The sequence below is a fragment of the Barbus barbus genome, assembly GCF_936440315.1.
Source record: "Barbus barbus genome assembly, chromosome: 45".
NCBI classification, from domain to species: domain Eukaryota; kingdom Metazoa; phylum Chordata; class Actinopteri; order Cypriniformes; family Cyprinidae; genus Barbus; species Barbus barbus.
This window is the reverse complement of record NC_136723.1, coordinates 5,697,383-5,723,737: the sequence shown is the minus strand read 5'-3', so window position 1 is coordinate 5,723,737 and position 26,355 is coordinate 5,697,383. Positions and strand designations below refer to the sequence as shown.

Sequence of the window (26,355 nt, the reverse complement as noted above, 5' to 3'; positions counted from 1 at the left end):
ACTAATTTTTGGTCTGTTATCATTTAAAGCTACTGTATTATTTCCTTGACTATTTAATATAATATCACATGGGTAAAAGTGTTATTTCTCTGGGGTTCATTGAAATGCATCATGAGTTTTGAGAGGTAATTTGTGACACTCAGACCTATTTGACTATGTTTTCAGCTATCGTGTACTTTGACACATTTTACTATTTAAATCATTTCTGCAGATTTCCCACCACAATCAGCACAGAAAACATGAAAAAGTATGCAAGTTTAGTGTGAATATCCTCATGGGTTAAAGAGAACTGGGTCACGGTTTAAGCGCAGTTCATCAGGTTTCTGTTTAAAATGGTGCTCACTTACCCTCCTATCGTGTCAGGCAGGTACATGAGCTGGTTATCATCCACCTTCAGAGTGGTCAGCCTTTTCAGTGAGCCTGTGGGGGGGGGGGGGGGGGGGGGGGGGGGGAAGAGAGAGAGAGAGAGAGAGAGAAAGAGAGAGAGAGAGAGAGAGAGAGAGAGAGAGAGAGAGAGAGAGAGAGAGAGAGAGAGAGAGAGAGAGAGAGTTTGTAGTGCAATTGGCAATTTACGCATGCAGACAGAAACCGGCTGTTCCATATCCACTTCAATCTAGACAATGAGACCATCAATCTCACCTATCTTGAAGAATTTATTAGAAATTGATTCACAGACTAAACACTCGCATATTCAGCACTTTCCACAGATAGGGTGCAAAAGTTCCCTTAAACTTTTCCTCTCTCAATATATGGTCAGTGAAAGGGGATGCTGCACTGTCAAATAATTAGAGTTAAAATGTTGAGTTTAAACTTCTTGAGTGCCATGATTTATTTGTTTACATTTAAATTTATTTATTTTGGTGAAAATAAGCAGTAACAGGGTTGAATACAAAATTATAAGAGACAGCTAAATGTGACCCTGGACCGCAAAACCAGTCTTTAAAGTGTCAATTTTTCAAAATTGAGATTTATACATCATCTGAAAGCTGAATAAATAAGCTTTTGTTAGGATAGGACAATATTTGGCTGAGATACAACTATTTGAAAATCTGGAATCTGAGGGAGCAAAAAAATCTAAATACAAAAAAAAAAAAAAATTGCATTTAAAGTTGTCCAAATGAAGTCCTTAGCAATGCATATTACTAATCAAAAATAAAATTGACATTTATGGTAAGAAATTTACAAAATATCTTCATGGAACATGATCTTTACTTAATATCCTAATGATTTTTGGCATAAAAGTAAAATCTATAATTTTGACCCATACGATGTATTTTTGGCTATTGCTACAAATATACCCCAGCGACTTAAGACTGGTTTTGTGCGCCAGGGTCACAAATGTTATGTTTTTGGTCATTAAAATTAGTTGAATAACAACAATTCATTAAAAACCTGTTTTAGCCATGATGAAATTTACACAATTACACATACAATATCAAATTTATGAGGCTTAATGATGTTAATACTTCAATACAGTCGAGACGTTCAAAACCAAAGGTGAAACAGGTCAGATTCACCATATTAAAGGAAAAATCTGTCATCATTTAGTCACCCTCATGTCGTTTCAAAACCGTTTGGTTTCTTTCTTATGTTGAACACAAAAGAGGATATTTTGAAAAATGCTGGCAATCAAACAGTTGATGGTCCCCCATTGACTTCTATAGTATTTCTTTCCCTACTATGGAAGTCAATTGGGACCAATCGCTGTTTGGTTCTTCAAAATTCTTCAGAATATCTTCTTTTGTGTTTCAGAGCGAGTACATTTTCATTTTTGGGTGAACAATTCCTTTAAAGATGGTGGTCAGATTACAGACGCTTGGTATTTAAAACTAGCTACTTCTCATGCAAAGTTTGGTCTGTGGTAGATAATAGCTAAATCTAACTCAAAAAGCCTTAAAATAAGACACCAAAAGTGCATTCGATTCATGGAAAGCTTTTGTAATGAAAGGCAAAAACTCCACTTTTTGCTCATGTCGAGCACCTCTGTGGCCCTTTCTCTGAGCTCTAAACTGGATTTCATTAAGTGTTGAGCTGAGAGGTATTATTTCACAGCGAGCCTCAAGGGCGGTGTGACTTGGCCACTTCAACACGCCTGCTCGTTAGTGGCTGTTCGACTGGGTCATTCATTAGGTAATGAGATTGTATTACTGCTCGACGCATAATCCTCCTGTTCGTTTTACACATCTAACTTGTTGATTTGTTACAAAGCAGATTAGAGTTGAGGCTGTTAGGAGGACATGCAGGACAAACCAGAAGACATCTAATAGCTTTTAACGAATACTAATCATTAAGCTCATCTCTGCATTTTGGTGTGTGTTTTACCTATAGACCCTGGCAGCTGCGTCAAAGCGTTGTTGGACAGCAGAAGATCCTGCAGGTTTTCACAGCCAGATATCTGCTCATCAACCATCTCCAAATTGTTTTTGGACACGTCCAGGTAGCAGAGCTGCTTCAGTCCCCCGATCATCTGCACACACATGACTCTCTCCATTACTCATAAACAAATGACTCAAATTCTCATCAGTTTCTGAGAGAAGTTTGTGTAATTGAGCAAAAGCGAGAAATGGGCTCAATTCAGTTTGGCAAAAATGTATTGATTTCAAATCTCAATTTCAGTCATACATGGTGGGTGAAGTCAGAGACAATCTTTTTGGAAGCACTCTGACATATTGGTTTTTAGAGGTTAGATGGTTCCTGTGAAGGAAAAAATGCACAGAAGCATTGGAGAAGCGGGTGAATTGAAGAGATGGAGGGATATGGTTGAGAAATCGGCTGAGATAGATGAGTGAAGCCGAGCGTGAACTGACTCAATTCATTTCTCATGCTTGAGGGCAGATCGTGTCCACACCTCTGTAGCTACTTTCCAAGAACAGACTGAGAGCACTCAGAAATCCATTTAGACTAGTAATGAGATCGTCAACAACAATGCTGTGTTACCACAAACCTTTCCATCCAGATAAGTGTACCAGGGATAGGACTCAGATTTCTAGCACAGGTCCAGCTCAAAACCAGTGTTTTTAGGCCATTTTACTGACACTAGAGAAGGGATGAGGATAAAGAAGTAAAATAGCTTATTCATGAATTACATATAGTCAGTTTTGATTTGATTTTGATCACTTTAAAGGGAAAGTTCAGCCAAAATGAACATTTGCTGCTAATTTACTTTACTTTACCCATCCAAGGTGTAGGTGACTTTTTCGTTCAGCAGAACAGTAAAGAAGATTTTGAGCTGAAACAGTGGTTCATGGCGATTCATAAAATGCAAAACAGTGGCTACTGGCACTTGAGTAAAAAAAAAAAAAAAGTCCCGCTCCTGCGAGGTTATATTCCACACTCAACCGCTCCCATGATATATTCACTCTTTGTTCACCCGCTGTCCATTTAGAATAATTTTCATCCCGACAAAACGTTTAACATTTTGCTGCCAACACAACAAAATGTAGGTTGTACAAAAATAGCCTATTAGCTATTTTATTCATCTTGTCAAAATACTACATTCGTTTAACATTTTGCTGTTAACACAGTAGGAAAAGTGTCAGAGAAAAATAAATGAATAAATACAACACCTGTCATTTAAAATTATAGACTATCCAAAATATAAACAAAACAGAGTTGAACGTTCTTAAAGGACAGTGCAGCCACACTTTGCTCCATCCTTATTCTGCTCGGTCACTCATCGACAACCTGCCTGTTCTGTCTGAGGGCCATATGGCTACAGCCTGCTCTGAGCATCGTGCACATGCTGCAAACAGACCTCGCAAATAAAATATGTGACGCAGAAAGCACTGGTCCATGCATGCAGCGGGGGTGCATAACAGTCCTGAGTGAATAAGAATAAAGGGCAGATATGCTGTTCTGAAAGGACGTCGGGAACAGGATATTGTTAGACCGCCCGCTCCCGTTCAAATTACACCAGAGTTACCGACCACTACCGCGTTTTATTCGGGAATTTAATTCCGCATTGCAAGAAATCTGAGGGGTCTTGCAGTTCCCGCGGGAATGCACACCTCTAGTCGGATGTCCATACGTGAGTTTTGATTGAGTAACTTATAGATTTGTGCTGCTTGAGCAGAGAACTGTTTCAGATGGTTCAGTCCGATTTGGTCAACTGATTCAACTAGTTCACTAAAAAGAACCAGTTCAAAACAGAACTGGACATCACTCTGGAGCGTTTGACTGAGCCTGTCATTTACAGGTAATAATAATAATGTTGTGTGAATACTGTTCAGTTTCTTGCACAGACTGAGCGCTTCGCTTCATAAGTCCTCAATATATCATTGGGAGACACAGGCATTCATTTAGTGTTGCCTGATATATTTTTTTGACTCAAGCGCTAGCCATTGACTTGCATTGTATGAATCACCAGCTAAAAATCTTATTTACTGTTCTACTGAAGATTAAAGTCAAATACATATTGGATGGCTTATGGGTGAGTAAATTAACAGCAAATTTTCATTTTTGGGTGAACTATGGAGCATGAGTAATACTGCACAGGACACATGTGCGGGCCATTGGGAGGTCAGTTTTAACAGACGTGTTCAAAAGTATGTTCTGAAAACCCACGATTACTGTCAGTCCACTCTCAGCGGCAAGCTAATGCCTTAATTATGACCTATTTAAAAGGAGCTGGCAGTCTGAGGAGAACTTCAGGGATCCTGAAGAAATGTTGAGATTTTTAGCTGTTATGGATGTCTGCTTGTCTTAACTCCATTATTTATTTGTACCTGTAACAAACAGCAGCTACACCGTAGGAAAATCTAATTTCTCATTCCTGAAACATCAGCAGAAAAATCTTCTGTGTAAAACTTTCATAAAACCATTTAGCCTCACGCGACAAATGCAAGCATTCCACGTTAAATTAAACAATTTATATAGGAAAGATTATACAAATGATTAACATAGAATTTATTTCTTATGTTGTTTCAAGATTAGTGTAGAAATTAGCTCAATTAAGCATTTTACATGAAAGCTACAATTTTCGTTAGAATGTTTTAATGAATGATTTACATTTAGAAATGTGTTGTTTTACCAAAAATCAAATCATGAAACATGAGCAGAACATGTTAAATAAATAATATGCAAAGCCATTTTTTGTTGCAAAACGTTGCAAGTAATGATGATTTTATGGTGATTTTTTCTGTACAAAAGCTGGGTTTCAAGTTCAACACGAACAATATTTATGTATAAATAGTTTATCGAACAGTTATCTCAGTTTAACTTTTAACACGTGAAAAGTGAAAGAAACAATCTGCGCAATAATTGTTTTTATGGGCGATTTACTTACAGTATAAAAGAATTCACATGATTCACAACTATTTTTATAAGAATGGTTTCATTAATTATTTCCATTTAGAAAGTGATTATAGCGATTTATATTGTATAAAAATGTTCCTCATCTAGAATTTTAGATTCAACATAAATGCAATTTACTGCAAAGTTGCTCAGCTTCGCATAAATAATAACATTTATAAGAATGGTTTAACAAACTATTTATACAGATATTAACTCAGTTTAGCATTTTACATAATTATGAATACAACACTTATGCAGAAATTTAGAAAGTATAGTAAAGTTGCACACTAAACATGAACACCAATTTATGCTGGAATACTTTTGACAAATAATTTTTAACCCAAAATGTATTTATTTACTCATTTTACAGATTCAACTAATGTTTTACAAATGTGGTCAAAAGTTTGTAGCAAAAAAATTAAATTAATTATTTGTCATGGTGTACTTTTGCCGATTTAAGAAAAAAAGCACAACGAACGAGAACAAGACTCACCCCCGGTAAATACGTCAGCTTATTTCCATCCATCCACAGCTCTCTGATTCCTCTAAGCTGCTCCAACACTTCAGGCTGGAGAGAAAGAAGCAAAATTCAATTTCAAATCCTCAGTGAGAGGAAATCCGCCACTACTTTCAATGAATAGCATTAGAGGAGAAAAATGCATATTAGGTGCAGTCAAACAGAAAAGACTCAATAAGCGCATCTGCATTCACTGCCAATACATCTGACACCTGGCTGCACTGAGAGCTGGAAGGTAAACGCAGGCTGCAGTAATGCATGCCACCGCTGAAAGACAGGCAGGTGCTACTCACCACTTCAGTGAACTCATTACTGCCCAGATCCAAGCGCTCCAGCTGTGTGAGCTTATGCATGCTCCTGCAGACACACACACACACAATATTAACCATGGATTAAACTCATTTAAGTTTGCACATAAACATATCAAAGCATTCATTGTTTCGTTTTTTGTAGGACCACGCCAGACCACAACTTTTCCTGTGCACAATGGCACCCAGAGGCAAATAAATGGCACACAAAGACATTTATCGAACAAGTAGTTATTGCTAAACCACTTTTTAATGTCAGTTTTAGAGAAATGTTAGACTTCAATCCCTAGTTGCACATAAAACTAGAGCCACTATATAAACCGAATAACTAAAACAGTAACACTTTAGTATAGGGAACAATTAACTAGTTGCTTATTTGCATGCCTATTATTAACATATTGACTGCTTATCAGTTCTTATAAAGCAGATATTCTGCATGACCATATTCTACATCCCTAATCATAAACTTAACTACCTTACTAACTATTAATAAGCACCAAATTAGGAATTTAGTGAGGCAAAAGTCATAGTTAATGGATTGTAAATAGCAAGAATTGAACCTCACAATAAAGTGTGACCAAAAAAACCCACCCAAATATATTCTCCAAGATCATGTCTATACCTAGAGGTCAAGCTATGGACTTTAAGGAAGTTCAGCAGCAATAAATGAATAGCAATAAAACATTTAAGTCAATGCATTTTACCTCTACTGTAACTTTAAAACTCAATTTCTTACTTATAAAATCGGTTAACACTGAACTGAACATTTTTGTGGGGTTTTTTTGTCACTTATATAGATAGAGATTTTTGAGAGAGAAAAGGAAATGGGAACAGGATTTGGAAATGACATTAGCTTGACCAATTTCTGCATATTTAGCATGATACGGTCATTAAATCATTTTGCTTCAGGGAAATGTCATCCAGTCACATAGCATGATATGTCAGTGATGCAGAAATGAAGTCTCTGGAAACAAAAATAAATAGTAAAAATGAATTAAATAACAACTAAATAAAATAAACACACTCACAATTACATTTATTGGACTACTATTGCAAGTGTGTATTTTTTAACTTTACTTATTTTCCCAAAGGTGACTACTAAAAGACCACTATCAAAGATTATGCTGTCACCTTGAATGCTTCACAAATCGTGGGGTATCAAATAGGCTTTATTCACAGAATTCTGAAAATCCGGCATCAGACTTTGTGCATCTTTTTAATCTTTATGACACGTTTTCCTGTTCCAATCTGCTCCTGCAATCTCAATATCTGCGTCAAACCCTGAACTAACATCATCTAGTCAGGTAATTGTGCTTCAGGGCAGGGTGTGCTTTAAACCACAGCTGACGTGGACCTGGACACAGATCAACAGCCTGTGGGCGTACCGTATCCATGGAAAATCTTGAAGAGAAAATCAAAGTCGAAATGATATATGGCTCTGGGAATTGTATTAACAAATGGCTATAAACCAAAGGCAAACTCAGTTTTTTATTAAAGTGAATTTTGTATTGAAAGACAAACTGTTTGCTGGCTTAGAGGATTGTAAGAGGGATTCATTCATCCCGGCTTGTGTGAAGAAGCATGCAACCAGTCAGTCGGCCGGCCAAAAAACTCACTGACCCCCAGAGTGCTGAGCAATGCACAGCTCATTAGAAACACAGACACACACATCATGAGAACCACCACACAATGAACATCTGAGAGGACTGCTGAAACGGCACAGGGCTAAATGCTAGTGATAAAATGATCAGAGCACAGTGCAATAATAGTAAATGAGTAAGCGACGCATGTGACTGACAGCTTTCCTCCTGCATTTGATAACAGAATACTTCCGTCTTTCTGCTATGATTCCTGAAATATTCCATGTATGTCACTTGAATGTAAAGGAATTCGCTGCACTGACCAAGAGAAACCTGCTCGGTTTGAAAGTGACTTGTGTGAGCTGTACTTCATATATCACTACACTAATGACAATGCATATTTTTTACCAATATGACAATAATTTTTGATCACTTCGAAATATTTTTAGCACATCTCTTCCTAATGAGCAAGATAATTTAAGGTATCATTCATAATAGTAGTGCTGTCAAACGATTAATTGCATCCAAAGATTTTGTTTACATAGTATGTGAAAAAAAAGTACTCGGAATTTGTGCTCTGCATTTAACCCATCCAAGTATACACACAGTAGTGAACATGCAGCCGGAGCAGTGGGCAGCCAATGCTGCGGCGCCCAGGGAGCAGTTGGGGGCTCGGTGCCTTGCTCAAGGGTCTCACCTCAGTCGTGATATTGAGGGTGGAGAGAGTGCTGGTTATTCACTCCCCCACCTACAATCCCTGCCGGACCGGAGACTCAAACCCACAACCTTCAGGTTACAAGTCCAACTCTCTATCCATTAGGCCTATCCACTACATGTATAATTTACATGTATTTTGTGTGGATTTTGGATGCGATTAATCATTTGACAGAACTACATAATAATGACACTTAACCTAGTGACATGATTGGTAAACTCTCTTTTCTCTCATTTTATATATGATTAATAAACTGTTCACTGTGTCTTTTGCCTTACAATGGGAAAAAATTAACAGCTGATTTACGGCGCCATGGCCTTGTGATTCATTCATGTGTTTTGTAACAGACATTTTGTTCAAGTGGCTTTTGTTGAAAACTTTTAGTGCCGTAATGAGTTGTTTTGATCCTAGCGCACTTACAGTAACCCAGCAAACACACCAGAGAGGCCTGTGTGTTTTGATTGGCCCGTGTGTTGAACGATGGAGCAGAGGCTGGCACGGAGATGGTGTTTTTCAGTGGCTCTCACACACAAAACCTAAAAACGCTCCCTCATATGATGCAATATTGGCTTCGGAGCCAGAAATGATTATAAAACCTGTCACAGCATGTCACTTCAGAGCTTCTTACGTAAGGCCACCGAGGGAGAGAAAGAGAGACGTTTGTCTGTGTTTATAATGCGATAATCAGAAGGGGCGCAGTGGCATGGATCATCTTTTTAATATTTTAGGGATTCAGATGAATCCCAGAGGGCCACTTACTTTGGCAACATCTTTAACTGGTTCTCCCGCAGCTCCAGAATCTGCAGTTTGGTTAGTCTGAGGAAACAGAGAGAAATATATAAATATTAATTATTTATAAACTAACAGCAACTAAGATTAACAAATGGTGGAAAAAATAAATAAAAATAAAATAAAAATAATAATTGCATGTTCATTTGAAGTCTATTTCAGGCTGTGTGTGCATGTTTATTATGTCAAAAGTACTGCTGCACGACCTTTAAAAGGAACTGCACTGCATTTTTATAGGAACGCATGATTACTGAGCTTTCAGATATGATACGAGCTCCAGGAAACGTTAGAAAGTGCTTTCCGAGGAAATTTTGCACGTTATTTTAATAGATTAACAGCTCGCATAAAATCAACAAGCTTGATGGATGTAAGTTAAACCGGTTTTGCGTGTGCTTGGAAACACTTTCAGTCTTTGGGAGAAGAGTTTTGTCTGTTTTATATTTTAATGTAGTACATACTTTTTCCAGTCTTGAATCTAGATGCTGTCTGATCTGAAACAGGAGCTTGGATTATCTTGTTCTGTCTGTCTGTCTGTCTGTCTGTGTGTGTGTGTGTGTGTGTGTGTGTGTCTGTGTGTGTGTGTGTGTGTGTGTCTGTGTGTGTGTGTGTGTGTCTGTGTGTCTGTGTGTGTGTGTGTGTGTGTCTGTGTGTGTGTGTGTGTGTGTGTCTGTGTGTGTGTGTGTGTGTGTGTGTGTGTGTGTGTGTGTGTGTCTGTGTGTGTGTGTGTGTGTGTGTGTGTGTGTGTGTGTGTCTGTCTGTCTGTGTGTCTGTGTGTGTGTGTGTGTCTGTGTGTGTGTGTGTGTGTGTGTGTCTGTGTGTGTGTCTGTGTGTGTGTCTGTGTGTGTGTCTGTGTCTGTGTGTGTGTCTGTCTGTGTGTGTGTCTGTCTGTGTCTGTGTCTGTGTGTCTGTGTGTCTGTGTGTGTGTGTGTGTGTGTGTGTGTGTTTGTGTGTGTGTGTGTGTCTGACCTGCCGAAGCTGGCCGGCAGGAACTCTAGGAAGGCGTCGTTCAGGTAGAGCTGGGTCAAGCTGAGGAGCTGCGTGAAGCCCTCTGGGAGTCTGCGGAGACACAAGAGTGTTTTATTACATCACAGACAGAAAGCACACACCAGTCATCTCTGCTGGCTAATGTACCTACTTTGATATAGGGTTCACACTCGCTTCTACGATGGACAGGACTTTACAGTTCTTGATATTTTCAGGAAACTCCTGGATGCCTGAAATTTTAAACAAACAAAAGTGATTTGATTATTAATAGCTTTTTTTTCGTCTTTGTGCCTAGGATTTAAAAAACACTTAAAGGTGCCATAGAATGCATTGATACAATATTTTAAATTGTTCTCTGATATCCACATAGAAGGCATGTGGCTTAGGTAAGGGCAAAAATTCTCCAGAAACGGTTTTACATGTCCATTTACAACCCTAGGATTTCTCCCTAGAATGAAATGGTCTGTTATTACCTTACTTGGAAGGGTCATGAATAATAATGTTGAGCTCTGCTCTGATTGGCTGTTTCACAGTGCGGCTAATTCAGTAGCTCACACAGCAGGAAGGAAACGCATGGAAAATATATTTCAATACTTTCTCGAGCAGTTATATCGTTGGGTAATTATACTGTAAATAAAATGCGGGCATCAGGGAGCTGCTATTAATATACTGGGCATTGAAACTGCTTAGGAATGCACGATCGCTTTTTAGTTTCACTTTCGCTTTCGAGATTCACGATCGCACGTACTCTGTTTATACTATGGAGCGGCAGTACTTACCACACATTTTACAAGATCAGATGCTTGTCCGTGGTGCTCAGGATCTGTAAATCATTCGCCATCATTACTCCGTTACTTACTCCGTTTATGTGGTAAGTGAAATCTTATGTACTGTAACAGGCTACAGCTAGCAACGAGCTGGTGGCTCACGTTATGTCATTTCCACTGAACTCTTATTATTAAACTATGCCAAGGTAAAGACAGTTTTCCATTCTATGGCACCTTTAAAATGAGTCTGTATGACACTGGGTTCCATTAACAAATTGACTAACTCCAGACAATAAATTTACAAACACATTATTTAATTATTTAACTCCCTCCTGGAAACTTGCACCAGTACAACAGGGGCAGTTGTGGGTTCGAGTCTGAGGTCCAGCAGGGATTGTAGGTGGGGGGAGTGAATAACCAACGCTCTCTCCACCCTCAATACCACGACTGAGGTGAGACCCTTGAGCAAGGCACCGAACCCCCAACTGCTCCCCGGGCGCCGCATCATTGGCTGCCCACTGCTCCAGGTGTATGTTCACTACTGTGTGTGCAAAGATGGGTTAAATGCAGAGCACCAATTCTGAGTATGGGTCACCACACTTGGCCACACACCACTTCCCTTTCCCTTTACAAAAAAATTAACATATAACTAACAATATAACCAAGCCTGCATTTCCTTTTTCTTTCATAAAAAAGCAGTAAAACCTTCAATATTGTGAAATATTACAATTTAAAATAACTTATCTATTTGAGTATATTTTAAAATGTAATTTATTCCCGTGAATCAAAGCTGATTTTCAGCATCATTACTCCAGTCTTCAGTGTCACATGATCCTAATATGCTGATTTGCTGCAAAAAAAAAAAAAATTCTAAATGTTAATGTTGAAAACATTTGTCTATTCGTGTGGTGTATTCATTTTTTGTGGAAACCATGATACAGTACAAGTCAAAAGTCTGATGCAAGTAAGATTAAGAAAAACTTTTTACTTAGCAAATGTGACAGTAAAGACATTAATAATGTTACAAACGGTTTCTTATGCGACCCCTAAATAATAATTGATAACAATTGAGCACTAAATCAGCATATTAGAATGATTTTTGTTACTATAGTAATCTTTCACAATATTACTTTATGATCAAAAATGCATCCTTGGTGACCATAAGAGACTTCTCTTAAAAAAAAACAAAAAAAAAACTTCCAAAATGTTTTACTACTTTTGACTGGTATTGTAAAATGTTTATATACTGGTAGTATACTTTATATGCTAAAGATTTGAGGGTTATGGCACTATAAGTATTATCTGGAATCAGAATTTGAATATGATAAAACTAAGTTGAGCCCAACTAGGTCTTTATCAAAATTAGGACTGTGCAATTAATCGAAAAACCGTTTCGATTTTGGCCTCCAACGATTATGAAAATACAATAATCGAGATCAAACAATTATTGCTCCCCATTCTGCCCCCTTTCCAGAGCTACGCTTTCGTTCTTCCATAAAAGCCGATTTCACGTGCAAATCAGTAAAATCAGGTAACGTGACATTTACAAAATAGGAAGTGCTTGATTTATAAAAGTATATTAGATTTATTCATGTTTTTAAAAACCTGTGCAGTTCCTGAGGAAGATATATGCGCTCGGAGACGGAACAGAACATGGACATGTAAAGTCATCTTTTAGCTCAAGGTGCACACCTAAATGGTCAAATACACGCTAAAATGTGGCGCGTGGTGATTATTCATGTAAACATTCGTCGGTCATGTAATAAATGAACGTAAAACGTTGAGAATGAAAATACGCGTGCAACAGTAAATTGGATCCGTGCGGCTCTTAAAGTAACAGCGGGCTATATTCCTGCTGCGACTGTGTGCTTAGACAAATTCAAAATCACACACTGCTCTTGAGTGAAGGACTTTTGTAGCTTTAATAAGAAACAAATAAAGTTAAATTCTTACAGTGAAGACTGTGTTGTTTGATTTTACATTTCTGTAGTAGGCTGTAAGTGTTAACTGCTTGAGACTTGCATAAAAACACAGTTTGTTTCATTTGTATCTTTTTATTCTACTGTGTTTGTCCTTTGCTTTTTTATTGCTGACTGTTTAATTATTTTCAATAATTTTGAGGACTTTTTGTTAGTTTGTTTGATGCATCACTATCTTTAAATAAATCACTCATATTAAGTTTTGGTCATATGGCCCCCTCATAACCGTGTTAAATAATCGTGATTACAATATTGACCAAAATAATCGCGATTATGATTTTTGCCAAAATCGAGCAGCCCTAATCAAAATTGACCGTACTAAAGAAAACACCTAAAGCTGTTTTTAGAAACAACACAAGCTCAAGCAGCATTAGAGCTAGACTGCTTACTTCCTGTCCTACTAACCGCATGAGCTGGAGTGTGACATTAATGTTGAGACATCCTTTCTCCAGTGCACTCAGATGCAAACTAAACCAGCGTGCAGAGCAATCCACAGAACACACACACACACACACACACACACACGAGAGCTCATATCCACCACACAAGGTGACCCACCTTCAGCAGCTCTGCTAAAAACAGACACATTATAGTCAGGAAGGGAGTATCAATTAAAAGTCATGGAAACCTGCAAATGAACATCTTTGCAGACAGGGTTTGAAGCAAAGAAATGCTACAACCCTTTTTACTTGTGTAAAACAGACTAGTTGACAAGAAATAAAGACAGGATGATGAGGAATGTGAGTGTAAATAGGGTCATTTTGTTTTCATGTTGTCTTTTATTGCTTTTGGTTAATTCTCTTACTTTGATTCGAGTAAGGAGTGGTGTATACACTACCGCTCAAAGACTTGGGGTCGGTGAGATTTTTTAATAATTTTTTTTTATTATTATTTTTTGAAAGAAATTAATACTATTCAGCAAGGATGTAATAAACTGATCAAAAGTGACAGTAAAGACTTTTATGTTACCAAACAGTTATTTTAAATTGTAATAATATTTCACAATATTATGTTTACTGTATTTCTGATCAAATAAATGCAGCCTTGGTGAGCAGAAGAGACTTATATACACATATATATTTGTAACATATTTAACAGGTAGTATAGGCCAAGTATTTTATTTTATTTTCACAATAATACTTTTTATTTTTAATCAAAAAAATGCAGGTGACATCTTACAGACCCCAAACTTTTAAAAACATATACAATATACTTTAAATTATTTTTTATTATTGCTATTTAGTCTCATTAGCTCTTTTATCTAATGAATGAATTTAACAATGTAAGAAAGTCCCTATTTAAATGAAATGTGGCTCATGGAATGTTTATTTCTTTTGACACCTGATATTCTGGAAAAGCATAAATGGCATATTGCTGAAGAAAAATAATATCAGCTTCATTTGCAAATGTGCAAAACCACATTATCAAACTAGCCAGTTAACTAGTCTTAAGGAAACCCTGAAACTATTTCTAAAACTATAAAAACTACATAAACTGATCAAAATCACTGCTGTTATGATGTGACAGCGTATTGCATGAAAGCAAGGTTTTGAATGAGACTTTCTGTGCCGGGCTGAGCTCGTCCCTGTCTGTCATTACTTTATCAGATCCTGCAACGCACCAGTTGAAAGATGAAGTGATGTGCAAACAGACTCGGTGATTTGAGCATGTGTTTGTAGTGTTGTGGTCTTCACTCATGCTTCAGAACGGAATAATCTGTTTCCAGCGACAAGCTTCAGATTGTCATCAGTGTACAGGATATCAAATCGAGTGGGTAATCATATAGCTCTGTTCCATTTCTGCTGTCTAGATAGGCAACTAGCTTCCATTTGTTTATTTGTATTATTGCTCGGCAAGTGTGCAGATCGAAATTAATGGTGAACATGGAGCTGGCCGTGATAAATTGGATTACAGTGGATAAGGGGTCAGTGAGTCAGTGCAGATATCAGCATGCCTCCGGTTCGGTTAAGGGTCGCCCGATAGCGTAACTGGACTCCAGAAAGGAAAAAGAAAGAGGAGATGAATTGGCTGCTTTTCTTACTGTTCTTGCTGACGTCGAGCTCCCTGAGATTGATGAGGTTTGCGATGCCCGGTGGCAGCACCGTCAGGTCGTTGTCCGGTAGACTCAATCGGTAGAGCAACTGGCAGTTGAACAGTTGCTGTAAAGAACAGGAAATCGAGACATTTCAGAAACATTCATGGAAATGCTAATGAGATCAAACTTCATATTAATATCTGATGAGCAGTTGGATTAAATTCAAATAGATTTGAGTGAATTAGTTCTGCTTAGGTGAAAGAAACCAAAATAGGGTTTTCGATGGACCTTCATTGTGATCTAGTCCCAATGCGCTTTACAGAAAATAACATGTCTGTGACACAAGGCCATTCATGATATAGGACGAGAAAGACAAGCGTATAAACATAATCAGGCTTTTGTCAAACTTTCTAAACAACAAGTAGAGAAAACCTGATCGCAAATACTTGGCTTGAAGACGTTAATTGTAACCATCCTGGCTGAATGATATATAGAATATTCATCATATTTTTAGTATGATTTTGCTAGCGATATCAATTAAGGAAAACTGAAATGAGTTTATCCCATCTGGTCTCATAACTTGCAAATACAAAAGAGCTGAATGTTGAAATGATCTTTTAACAGCAAAATTGACATTTGAGAGTTTGATTCATTACTGAAAATCAGTTTGAACTGTTGGTTGTAATGAATCGCTTCAAAACTTTGATTCAATGACTCAAAAATATTTCTGAGAAAATATTGGTAACACTTTACAATAAGGTTCCATTTGTTAACTACATTTAATGCATTAACTAACAATGAGCAATACATTTGTTTACAGTCTTTATTAAGTTCATTGTTAGTCCATGTTAACTCAGGTCAAATAAAATGAATAGATATAACTTTTGATTTTAATAATGTATAGGTAAATCAAAAACAATAACAAGTTAAAGCAGTATTACACTTATTGTTTTTATTATTAAAGCCTTTTTCGTCTTTAACCCTACTGCAAATGTTAGGCTACTATTTATTAGTAGGTTTCATCATTGAAATATAAATGAAGACTTTAAAGTAAAGTAAAGTCGTGACGTATGGTCAAGTATGGTGACCCATACTCGAAATTGGTGCTCTGCGTTTAACCCACCCACACACACAGCAGTGAGTAGTGAACAAATGCACACACACACACACACACCGTGAACACACACCCGGAGCAGTGGGCAGCCATGCTGCGGCGCCCGGGGAGCAGTTGGGGGTTCGGAGGCTTGCTCAGTCGTGGTATTGAGGGAGGAGAGAGCGCTGTACATTCACTCCCCCCACCTACAATCCCTGCCCGCCGGGGACTCGAACCCGCAACCTTTCGATTACGAGTCCGACTCTCTAACCATTAGGCCACGACTTCCCCCAGGTTCTCTGCATTTAACCCATCCAGGTACACCTGGAGCAGCGGGCAGCCATCAATGTGGCGCCCAGGGAGCAGTTGGGGGTTCGGTGCCTTGCTCAAGGGTCTCACCTCAGTCGTGGTATTGAGAGTGGAGAGAGTGTTGGTTATTCACTCCAACCACCTACAATCCCTGCCGGACCTGAGACTCGAACCCACGACCTTCGGGTTACAAGTCCAACTCTCTATCCATTAGGCCACGACTGCCCCCTATTATGTTATTACATTATATTTGTACCCACCTAGTGAAAGAAACATTTAAAATTCTTAGATTAAATGTTTAAATCTTCTTACAACATTTCATAGAAGCGCATTAATACAGAATTAAAAAAACAAAGTAATTGTGGCTTCTTGACTTACAATTCTAACTTTATTTCTTGGAATAGCAAGTTTATGTTTCACAATTCTGAGATCACAGACTTCATTATTATTTATTATTATTATTTTTAGACAGTTTTTTTTTTTTTTTTGGTGAACAACATTTGGTCCTTTAAATTCAGTCATTTAAATGTCATGTTTATTTATTTTTCTACAAAATATTTTATGTTCTGACTGCAATGTGTCCAATTTTAACTGGTTTAAACTTTTAACCAAATCTAGTAAAACAAATAAATAAATAAATATTTTTTGCCCCCAGAATTGTAACTTTATATCAAATAATTCTGCATTAACATCTCAATTATGCCTTTTTTCCCCTCAGAATTGACTGTTTATAACACAATTCAGACTTTTTACTCTTTTTTAAGATAAGTTTATATCTTGCAAATTATCATTTCTTTCTCATAATTGCAAGTTTATAACAATATTTCATAATACTTGGTTAAATTGATGGTTGTTGAAATAATATATACATTATGCATTTTTAACCATTTCATAGCAAATACATAATTTCAATATATTTATACTAAACACCATAAAAGGGCAAAAATAGCCAAATTCACACGCCCCAGTCCTGCGGTGTAAGCAAACCTTTTGCTTGTAAACAGCATGGCAGTAACAAACAACACGTGCTCTGGAGGTGCTGAAATAAAGTGTAACGTTTCACCATCTAAGCAATGAATTCAGTTTTTGGAGGCATGCAATGCAAGCGTGTTAGTGGTGCAAGAGTGCACTCGTACTTTGGGCAGCTCCTCGATCTGGTTGGCGTCGAGGTAGAGCTCCTCTAGGGTCTTCTCGAAGCTGAAGATCTCTTTCGGGACCTGCTCCAGGCTGCAATGTGAGTAGTCCAGCGAGGTGATGGTCTCCTCCTCGCCCCGCAGGCAGCGGCACGGCACCAGCCGCACAAACAAACTCCGCTTGCTGCTCATCCTCACCACAGCTCAGGCACTAGAGAGGAGAAAGAGAACATGATCAGCACCTCACGAACCTTAATAATTCAAGGACAGGAACACTGGGATATGAGATGAACAGCTTGGTTTACAGCTAAATTGAACACAGTGCAGGAAACCAGCTTTTTAAGGTTCGTAATTGATCTTGAGTAGGTATTGTTGAAGTAGGTGTTGCTCATTTAAACACTTTTTAAAAATTCTAAAGTACTTTTATTATTATTATGGTGTAATTTTCGATTTTTTTTTTCTTTTGGCAAACATGTCCTTTAAATTTAGTCATATTTATTCATTTTTCTACAAAATATCTCCATGTTGTTTTGACTGTAATGTCGCAAACTTTAACTGATTTAAATTTAACCAAATCTTGAAAATAAATAAATAAACATTGATTTAAACTAGTGTTATTACAGTTAACTAAAACTAAAAATGTTTTCGTTACTTGAAATAAATGTTAACTAAAATAAAATATTTTAAAAATGCTTATTTACACTATTTGCTGTCATCATTTACCATTTTAATTTAGTTTAAATTAATTGAATAAAATATCAATTATATATAATTTAATAAATGAAATTTTAATAATATAAATGTTAATAAAAATTTATAAAAAAAATACAAAGACTACTAAAAATGAGAAAAATACATGACTAAAACCTTAAAATCAGAATGAGAGAATATAAAAAACCTGATTCAAAATATTAATAAAAACTATATAGTATCTCAATGACACTAAACTAACACTGATTTAAACACATAAACGACAAAATATAACGTGTGAAAACTGTCCATGTACGATACTGAATTTTGTTGTAAATACGTTGTAAAGCATTGGATTTAAAATTATTTCTCATCATAAACCTTTTTGTCCCATCTTTGGCATTTTGAGAAATTACTGACTAAAATTTATTTAGTCATTATTATTATCATCTTTTTTTTTTTTATGTTTCCCTGACTAATTCTGTTGGCGAGATTAACACAGGTTTGGACATAAAAATACTGCTAATACAGCCGACAATTACTCATCATCTACAATAGCACTGAGAGGAGCACATTAACATTCATTAAAATCCATTTATATTCATGGCTGGCCTGAAAACAGCGTCATTATATGATGTCCTTTCATTCTGTTGAAATGGAAAAAGGCCCTCGATATGGCATCAAAAAGGCCGGCCCAAGGTTTGCTCATGAATCGACACACAGCGTTTTTGACAGGCGCTGCTCTACAGTCATCCATACCCAACAGCAACAACAATCACTGCTGGAGACACAACTCCTCTCTGGCCCGTCATGAAGAGCTCTTCAATCTGCATGTGCATGACAACAATGAAGCGCCCATGCTAATGCTATTTAGAAGTATGAGCGATGTTCAAATCATAAGAACTGATTTATTATTATTAACAAATAGCATATATTGTATACAGCTATTATTACTATTATAATATTAACACTACTCATAATACATGCTATTTTTCTGTTTCTGTAGTCTAATGCTCACGAAAGCAGAAAGTGCTTGATCATAAAAATAACCTGTATATGCGTCATAAAAGGTGGTAAATCCATAGAATCAGTTTATCCTAGTAATCCTGCAAGCTGTTGGTCAGAAGCCCAGATCTCGAACCGCTAGTCTACACCGTCCCAGACAATAGCAGCAGTTGTTTTGGTGATGTCGGGTCATTAGATATTAAACACACTGGCTACAGTAATACACCACTCAAGGTCAGGCATACAAGGGTAACGTGATATGAAAATGACATGTCAACTGCCCTGGATAATAAATGAATTGAATCCTACTGAATGAATGATTTAAGGAAAGTAAAAACACAGGCCTCAAGCCTATTTCCTCTTGGAGTCGGTCCAGTCGCACCATTGTGTTTCTACACACGCTGTCCTGATTACATGGAGTCCTGCGGTATTGTGACGGGCCGGCTAGAGTATCCGCTTTTACACGTCAACTTCAGCGCACAAAAGAGACGCAAGCTGTGCAGGAGGGAAAAACCCCTCTCGGCCTCTATTGGGAGAAGTGTGGGAAAATGTGTGTGAAAGATTTCCGATTCCAACCAGAAACAGTGCTGCTTCAGGGCTCATGTGATGATGAAGAAGAGCGGTTGATGAAGACACGCTGGATTACATCATCAGAGCTGGAACGAGGCTGCATCAAAGAGATCGTTGTGGAGGAGTGTGGAGAATGTGACCTTTCTCCTCCTCCTCCTCCTCATCAGCAGACAGACAGAGCACAACTCTTCATCACGTGTTTGGACCGCGAGCAACAGTTGTTTCTTCATTGAGAAGTCACTGTTGTACAAGACCAGACACAAGTTTGTACGTTCTGTGTCTTTTGTGTTCTGTTGACACTAAAAATGTCATGTGGTGTAACCATGAATAAAAAGTTGATATTTTCCTTACACCTTGAATACATATACATAGGTATTAGGCAAAAACTAAATTTATATAAATGCACCAATGAATTAACAAATAAATGAATATATAAAGGTTAAAATATATAACATAATCGGATATTTTGAGTGATTACTAATCTTGACACACAATCATGAGGGTCTACAGGGTGTAATGTAATTGCCCAAGTTTTTTTTTTGCCTAATTCGTTTATTTTTAATTTATGTAATTGTACATTGCTGGACTTTGCTGGTTTCACAGTGTGACTGACATTCAGACCATTTTTTCCCCAAATAGTTTTAGCAAAACTTCTTCTGTTTAAGATTTTTTCCCTTCATTATGGCATAATGCCTCCCAATAATATGCTAATTAATTTTAATTGAAACTAATAACATTTACAATAAAAATAAGTACATTTAAATTTAAAGTAAATTCACTTTTAAATGTGTTTTTGAACAAATTAACATATCTGGACAAAGTCATTGACACATGTATAAGTTCAAAAAAGCCAATTTCTCTGAAAAGCCTCCCAGAATGCACCTAATGAAGTTGGTTAAAATGTGAAGAGCTGAAGCCCAGACCAGTGTTACTGCTGTAACATTATAGTTACTGTTAATATTTCAAATTAGATTTTTCACACATCTATTTTACTTTAATTGTGTTTTTGTCAATTTTTAAAATGTCTATACATTTTTGATTTGGCCCTATTTTTGATTTATTAGTTTGAGTTATTTTAGTACTTCAACTTTAACTAAAAGATGAGAAATTGTGCCCTAGCAACAAGTTGAAATAAATGGTCTTTGTTATGATTTTAGTTTTAGCAGTAACGACCTTGGCCTAGACAAACAGTTGCTTTAATCATTCAAAATAATTTGAAGTCATATGGGATAGTTTTATGGTGATTTTTTGTTGTATTTTGACATGCTCAAGCTCTACAGCCCGGTCTGTTGTCAAAAAAAAAAAAAATGATGGAAAAGAACACTAGAAAGTTTCTGCAAGACATCTGTCAAACAGCAGTTTCTGAAAGCAGTGTTACAAACGCACACATGTGGGGCCAGTGAAAGCCCTGGTACGGTCGGTAAGGTTATATCAGCCACAGTCGCTCCACTTTCATAACTGCTAAGTTTGGCTGCTGCAGAAAGTTTGTGCAGACATTGATAGCGAATGAGAACACGCTGCTCTACAGAGGCCTGCCCTTATCAGTCAAAATAAACACACGACTGTTGACGTCACTCTGCGGAGGGAAATGGGCGTGCTTGGCCCCGATGCAAGCGGAGGTTCAGGGTGGAGGTTCAGTGTTTCCCTTTTAACACACTTGCGGACAATGACAGCCAGATCCTGTTGCAATCAACATTAAGACGTCTACAGAGTGTGTAAGAGCTGCAGGGAAGAGGAACAGACGACAGACACCCTCTACACTTCCAGAAACTGAGAGACTATGCAGCATCCAGCACAACCACTACTACACGTTTCTTTTACATTGTAATTTCTTTTTATTTCAGGCATTTACTCTCCTGAGGCTTAAACACAGGCATGTATAATTTGGTCATTTGCAGTGCGTGGGAAAATATAGTTTTACTTTCTATTGGTGCTGACGCCATCATGTGACGCATGCCATGCGATACAGCCCTCAGAGAGGATGCGACTGTCTCTAAGGAGCAATGCAGCTCAGCAAGCCAATAGTAATGAACACCACATGGCTTCTGCGCTAAAAAACACATACAACACACTGAAGGAAAGACTTGAGCCGTATCTACACATCAGCATATCAGAGACCCAGGGCTACAAACAACCTAGCAAATACTCTCTCAGAAAGATACAAAACACTGCAGTGATAGCCTAAGGTACATCTTTGTTGCTTTTTACCCCGAAATATTAGTACCATTCAGGATTTATTTTATTTTTATGTGTCCAATAAATTAAATTGCTATAAAGTTTCTAGATAGTTGGTTAGATCTCGGATAGATTGTTACACTTCAGATTAGGTTCGGCTTAGACATCCGTCACATGATCATTAGTCTACAACAAAAATAAGTTATGAATATTTGATCAATTATTACAACAATTGTAGTGATTTATCCTAACTGTTTTTCAATTTGAATGATTGCCAATTTATTTTCAAATTTGTTCTGGGTTTTATAAAAAATGTACACGAATTCAACTGATTAGACATGCTTTATGAATGAAATAGTAATTCAGAATACAGAAAAATTAAAACAGAAAACATTGATTTTGAAAAAATAAATAAAACTGAACTTATGAAAATATATAAAACATTTCATAGCACCCTAAAAGGTGTTTGTTACATTTTTAATTGTTATTAAACTTAACAATTAAGTTTTATGATTTAAATTAATAGTTAATTAATTAATTAATGTCTAATTAATTAATAATAAATTAGACATGCTTTTTGGATTAATTTATTCATTCAAAAGGAAAACACTGAATTTGGGAAATATCTGCAAATGGCCCTAAATGCAATTTTTTAATAAACTTTTAATAAATTGTTGTTCAATTTTCATTATTTTCTTTAATAAGACATGCTTTTTGGTTACTAAAATATAACCATTAAAACAGAGTCCTGAAAAATTCAAACTGAAAAAAAAAAAAGTTTTCATAGGGCAATTTCAAAAATTGTCAGGCACAACGAAAAAAAAAAAAAAAAAAAGTTGTAACCAATTATGGGTCTCTCTCTACCAGCAAAGCCCCAGAACACCCTAGCAACTGCATAGCAACTGGTTAAAAACACTCAGGAATGCAACCACCCACGACACTCAAGCATTGTGACGGTAAGTTTTGCAAGAACCAAAAGTGTAAATGTAACAGTCTAGTTTTCACAGCTGTCTTCAAACTGTTCTTCTCACTTATAACTGTGCATCCAGGCTCAGCTATAACCCAAATGCTGGTCTCTCTCTGTGTGTGTGTACGAGGGGGCAGGAAGGTACAAGAGAGATTTGCCTGCTGGCATAACTTTCACATCAAACAGACCTCCCACAATCTGTCCTCCCTCTTTTGTGCCAGTCCACACGGCTCTCTTTATCCGGAAAACGCCAGCCCGTCACGCAGCCTTTAACCCTTCAGGGTTGTCATGGCTACAGCTGGCCCAACGTGGGAGGACGGTGGGGCGAAAACAGCGGACAATGTGACAGACACTGCAGCGCTGCTACATTCCACAGCGGCAGTGTGCCTCAAGGTTAGCGGGATCATATGGCATAAAAAACAGGTGGGTAACTTTCCAAAGAAAACACCTGTGGGGTAAAATCACACCTAGAGACCGGAGCAGAGGAGGAGGAGGAAGCGGCAGCAGGAAATCCTTCACACGCATGCTGGCACTGCAAAGGCCATGCCACTGTAATGAGGACACTTTCCATGGATCGTTTACCCTGGATTTCTGTGTAATAAAGTACAGGCTTGTAGTTAAAATCTAGAAAAACAATGTGACTTGAGAAGCTCCGAGGAAGCGGGGAACGGGATTCGCTGAAAAGTTCACAGACGTTGCTCAAAAAACTAAATTACAACTTTGCATTGCTCTTTGCCATAAAACTAGAGCTACAACTAATTAAACACTTGTTATGTAGAGTTTATATTTTAAATGTATTTTAAAACAAATTAAATAATTAGATTTTAATTTTAGATTTATGTGCACATTATGCATAGCGTAGCCTACATACATTATATTTGTTTTTTATAGCCTTAAATTTGCATGTTGTTTCCGTGCATACAACTTTTTAATCAGACAAAAAAAAGTTGACATATTACTGTATTTTCTGAAATGTCACATTTTTTTCTGAAATGTGCAGAGTCAAGCATGCAAAATATCTCGATTCATGCCACATGAGAGAATCGTGTGCCACAGTTTATTTGTACAGCACATTTCCCGCATATTTCAGTTTTGCTTTTATCATATTACTTACACCATTTATATTTTTTGTTTTTGTTCTATTCTGAATACGCTTAATTTTTACTGGGTTTGTAGTGGAGCGAGGGGAACTAAAATACATGTTTATAGTTTGTAAATGGCTAATTTATTAGTTTTACATTATTCCTGAATAATAATAAAATATGACTAATACACCAATGCAACGCTAATGCAATTTAGACCTGATGCAACGTATAGCCTGTGTGAACATAACCATGATATGTGAAAGATGAAATCCTGATATCATGGTGATATTACACATAGCATACTATTGTAAGCAATACAGTGCCAGTAACTATGTGGTTGAAACTCCAACACAGCAGGTGGAGGTACTGCATCTTAACACTAGTTGCCATCTGTCATGACACTAAAAGATGACAAGCATGTAGCTACTACTGCCACACAAAATCATGTCACTGGAGATGACAGCAAAAATTTGACATTTATGCAGACAGATTGTGTAAAACAGTCTGCAGGAAGTGCTGATCAGCAATAAGTAGTTTTTTGTATGTTTTTGTATGAGTTTTTGCCATTGAATAAAAAGTAAGGTAATTGCAACTTTTTATCTCACAATTTTGACTTGCTTGCAATTGCGAGTTTACATGTTATTATCAGAATTGCGCGATATAACTTGTAATTCTGACTTTTCCCCCTCACAATTCTTACATCGTCATAATTAATTTATTACTCGCAATTCTGACTTTCAGAAATATGAACTTGCAAATGCGGAAGAAATGTTAATGTCTATTTTCTTACGATTGCGAGTTTTTCATCTCACGATTCTGGCTTTATAGCTCGCAATTGCACGTTAACCTCAGAATTATGAGATCTAAAATTCTGACTTTCTTAGAATTATATCAGTTTATATCTCGCAACTCTGACTTTGCTTCTCAGAAGGGCGAGTTTACATCATGTGACTGTTGTGAGTTGTGCGATGTAAACTAGCAATTATACACTTGTAGGAATTCATATGACTTCAGAAGGCATTTTTTGAGCTCAGCAGCTTCACTCCTTATGAAAAAGAAGAGTGACTTTCTGCCTGTAGTTTTGAGCGATAAAACAGCCAGTAAATGACAGAATTGCCATTTTTGGTTGAACGGCTCCTTTAAGCAGTGACCCAGCCAAGGTTATAATCGTTAACGAAAACGAACGAAAAAACGAAAACTAGGTGGGAAAAAACATTGTCGTTAACTGAAATAAAAATAAAAACGAGGCATTACAAAAAAAACGATAACTAACTAAAACTGTAATGTGTGTTTGGCAAAACTAACTAAAATAAAATAAAATTATAGAGTAAATGTCCTTAGTTTTCGTCTTTGTCAAGGTCTTTAATTTTTTAACGCTATTTAGAACATTCAGCGTATTCGTTCAGCTGCATTTCCTTTCCCTGCTCTCCCTCCGCCTCTCTGTCACTCATGTGTCTCTCACATGCGCGCGCGCGCGCACACACACACACACAGCCCCTCCCCTCCGTGCACACCGCGTCTCCATGAGAACGAGTTCGTTTGACGTTGAAAGTTCGCGAAAGGTTGGTATCTCCATCTCTTGAACACCTTCAATCAAACATTAAAAAGTGATACAAAAATATTTTAAATTCTGAATATAATTTTGTCAGTGTGTTAATGTTGACCCGAGAAGCGATTATGCCTTCTTTAGAAAGTTAACTAGTCGTAAGTTTGAGGTAAAATGCACTTTTTGGTTGTGGTTGTCGATGTCAAAACACTATATAAGCTGTGATTCAAATATAAAATAATGTTATGTAATTTTTTTACTTTTACACTGAATGTTTGCTGCTTCAATCCAGATGAGTAGGCTATTGACTGTAGGCTATAGGGTAAATTTAGTATAGGGTGTGAAAATTGTACAGCTGTGGTATTTGTAGGGTGTGAATTCTAGAACATGTGTAGATTTTTGGTACGGCGTGTGGATTTTGTAAGAGGTATTCTTACACATGCTCACATACTCTCGCACACACACACACTCAAGCAACACACACACACACACTCTTGCTCACTCGCACACACACACACACACACACACACACTCTTGCTCACTCGCGATCGCACGCGCAAACACTCACACATGCTCACACACTCTCGCACACACACACACACACACACACACACACTCTTGCTCACTCGCACACACACACACACACACACACACACACTCTTGCTCACTCGCGATCGCACGCGCAAACACTCACACATGCTCACTCACTCGTGCACACACACACACATACATATACACACACACACACACACACACACACACACACTCTTGCTCACTCGCGATCGCACGCGCAAACACTCACACATGCTCACACAC

General features: G+C 37.3%; 1 protein-coding gene across 2 annotated transcripts in view; it reads right to left on the bottom strand.

The window, feature by feature from the left end:
- LOC306863842 (erbin-like) overlaps window positions 1–26,355 on the bottom strand; it is a 78,665-nt gene that overhangs the window by 21,180 nt on the left and 31,130 nt on the right. For both annotated transcript variants that reach the window (XM_079407384.1, XM_079407385.1), the window contains exons 2-10: window positions 17,505–17,712; window positions 14,973–15,090; window positions 10,337–10,415; window positions 10,168–10,257; window positions 9,172–9,228; window positions 6,103–6,166; window positions 5,786–5,860; window positions 2,323–2,467; window positions 348–420 (exon numbers count right to left, since the gene is read on the bottom strand). In XM_079407384.1, the coding sequence (XP_079263510.1) occupies window positions 348–420; window positions 2,323–2,467; window positions 5,786–5,860; window positions 6,103–6,166; window positions 9,172–9,228; window positions 10,168–10,257; window positions 10,337–10,415; window positions 14,973–15,090; window positions 17,505–17,693 (890 nt within the window). In that variant the 5' untranslated portion in view covers window positions 17,694–17,712. The remainder of the gene's footprint in view (window positions 1–347; window positions 421–2,322; window positions 2,468–5,785; window positions 5,861–6,102; window positions 6,167–9,171; window positions 9,229–10,167; window positions 10,258–10,336; window positions 10,416–14,972; window positions 15,091–17,504; window positions 17,713–26,355) is intronic.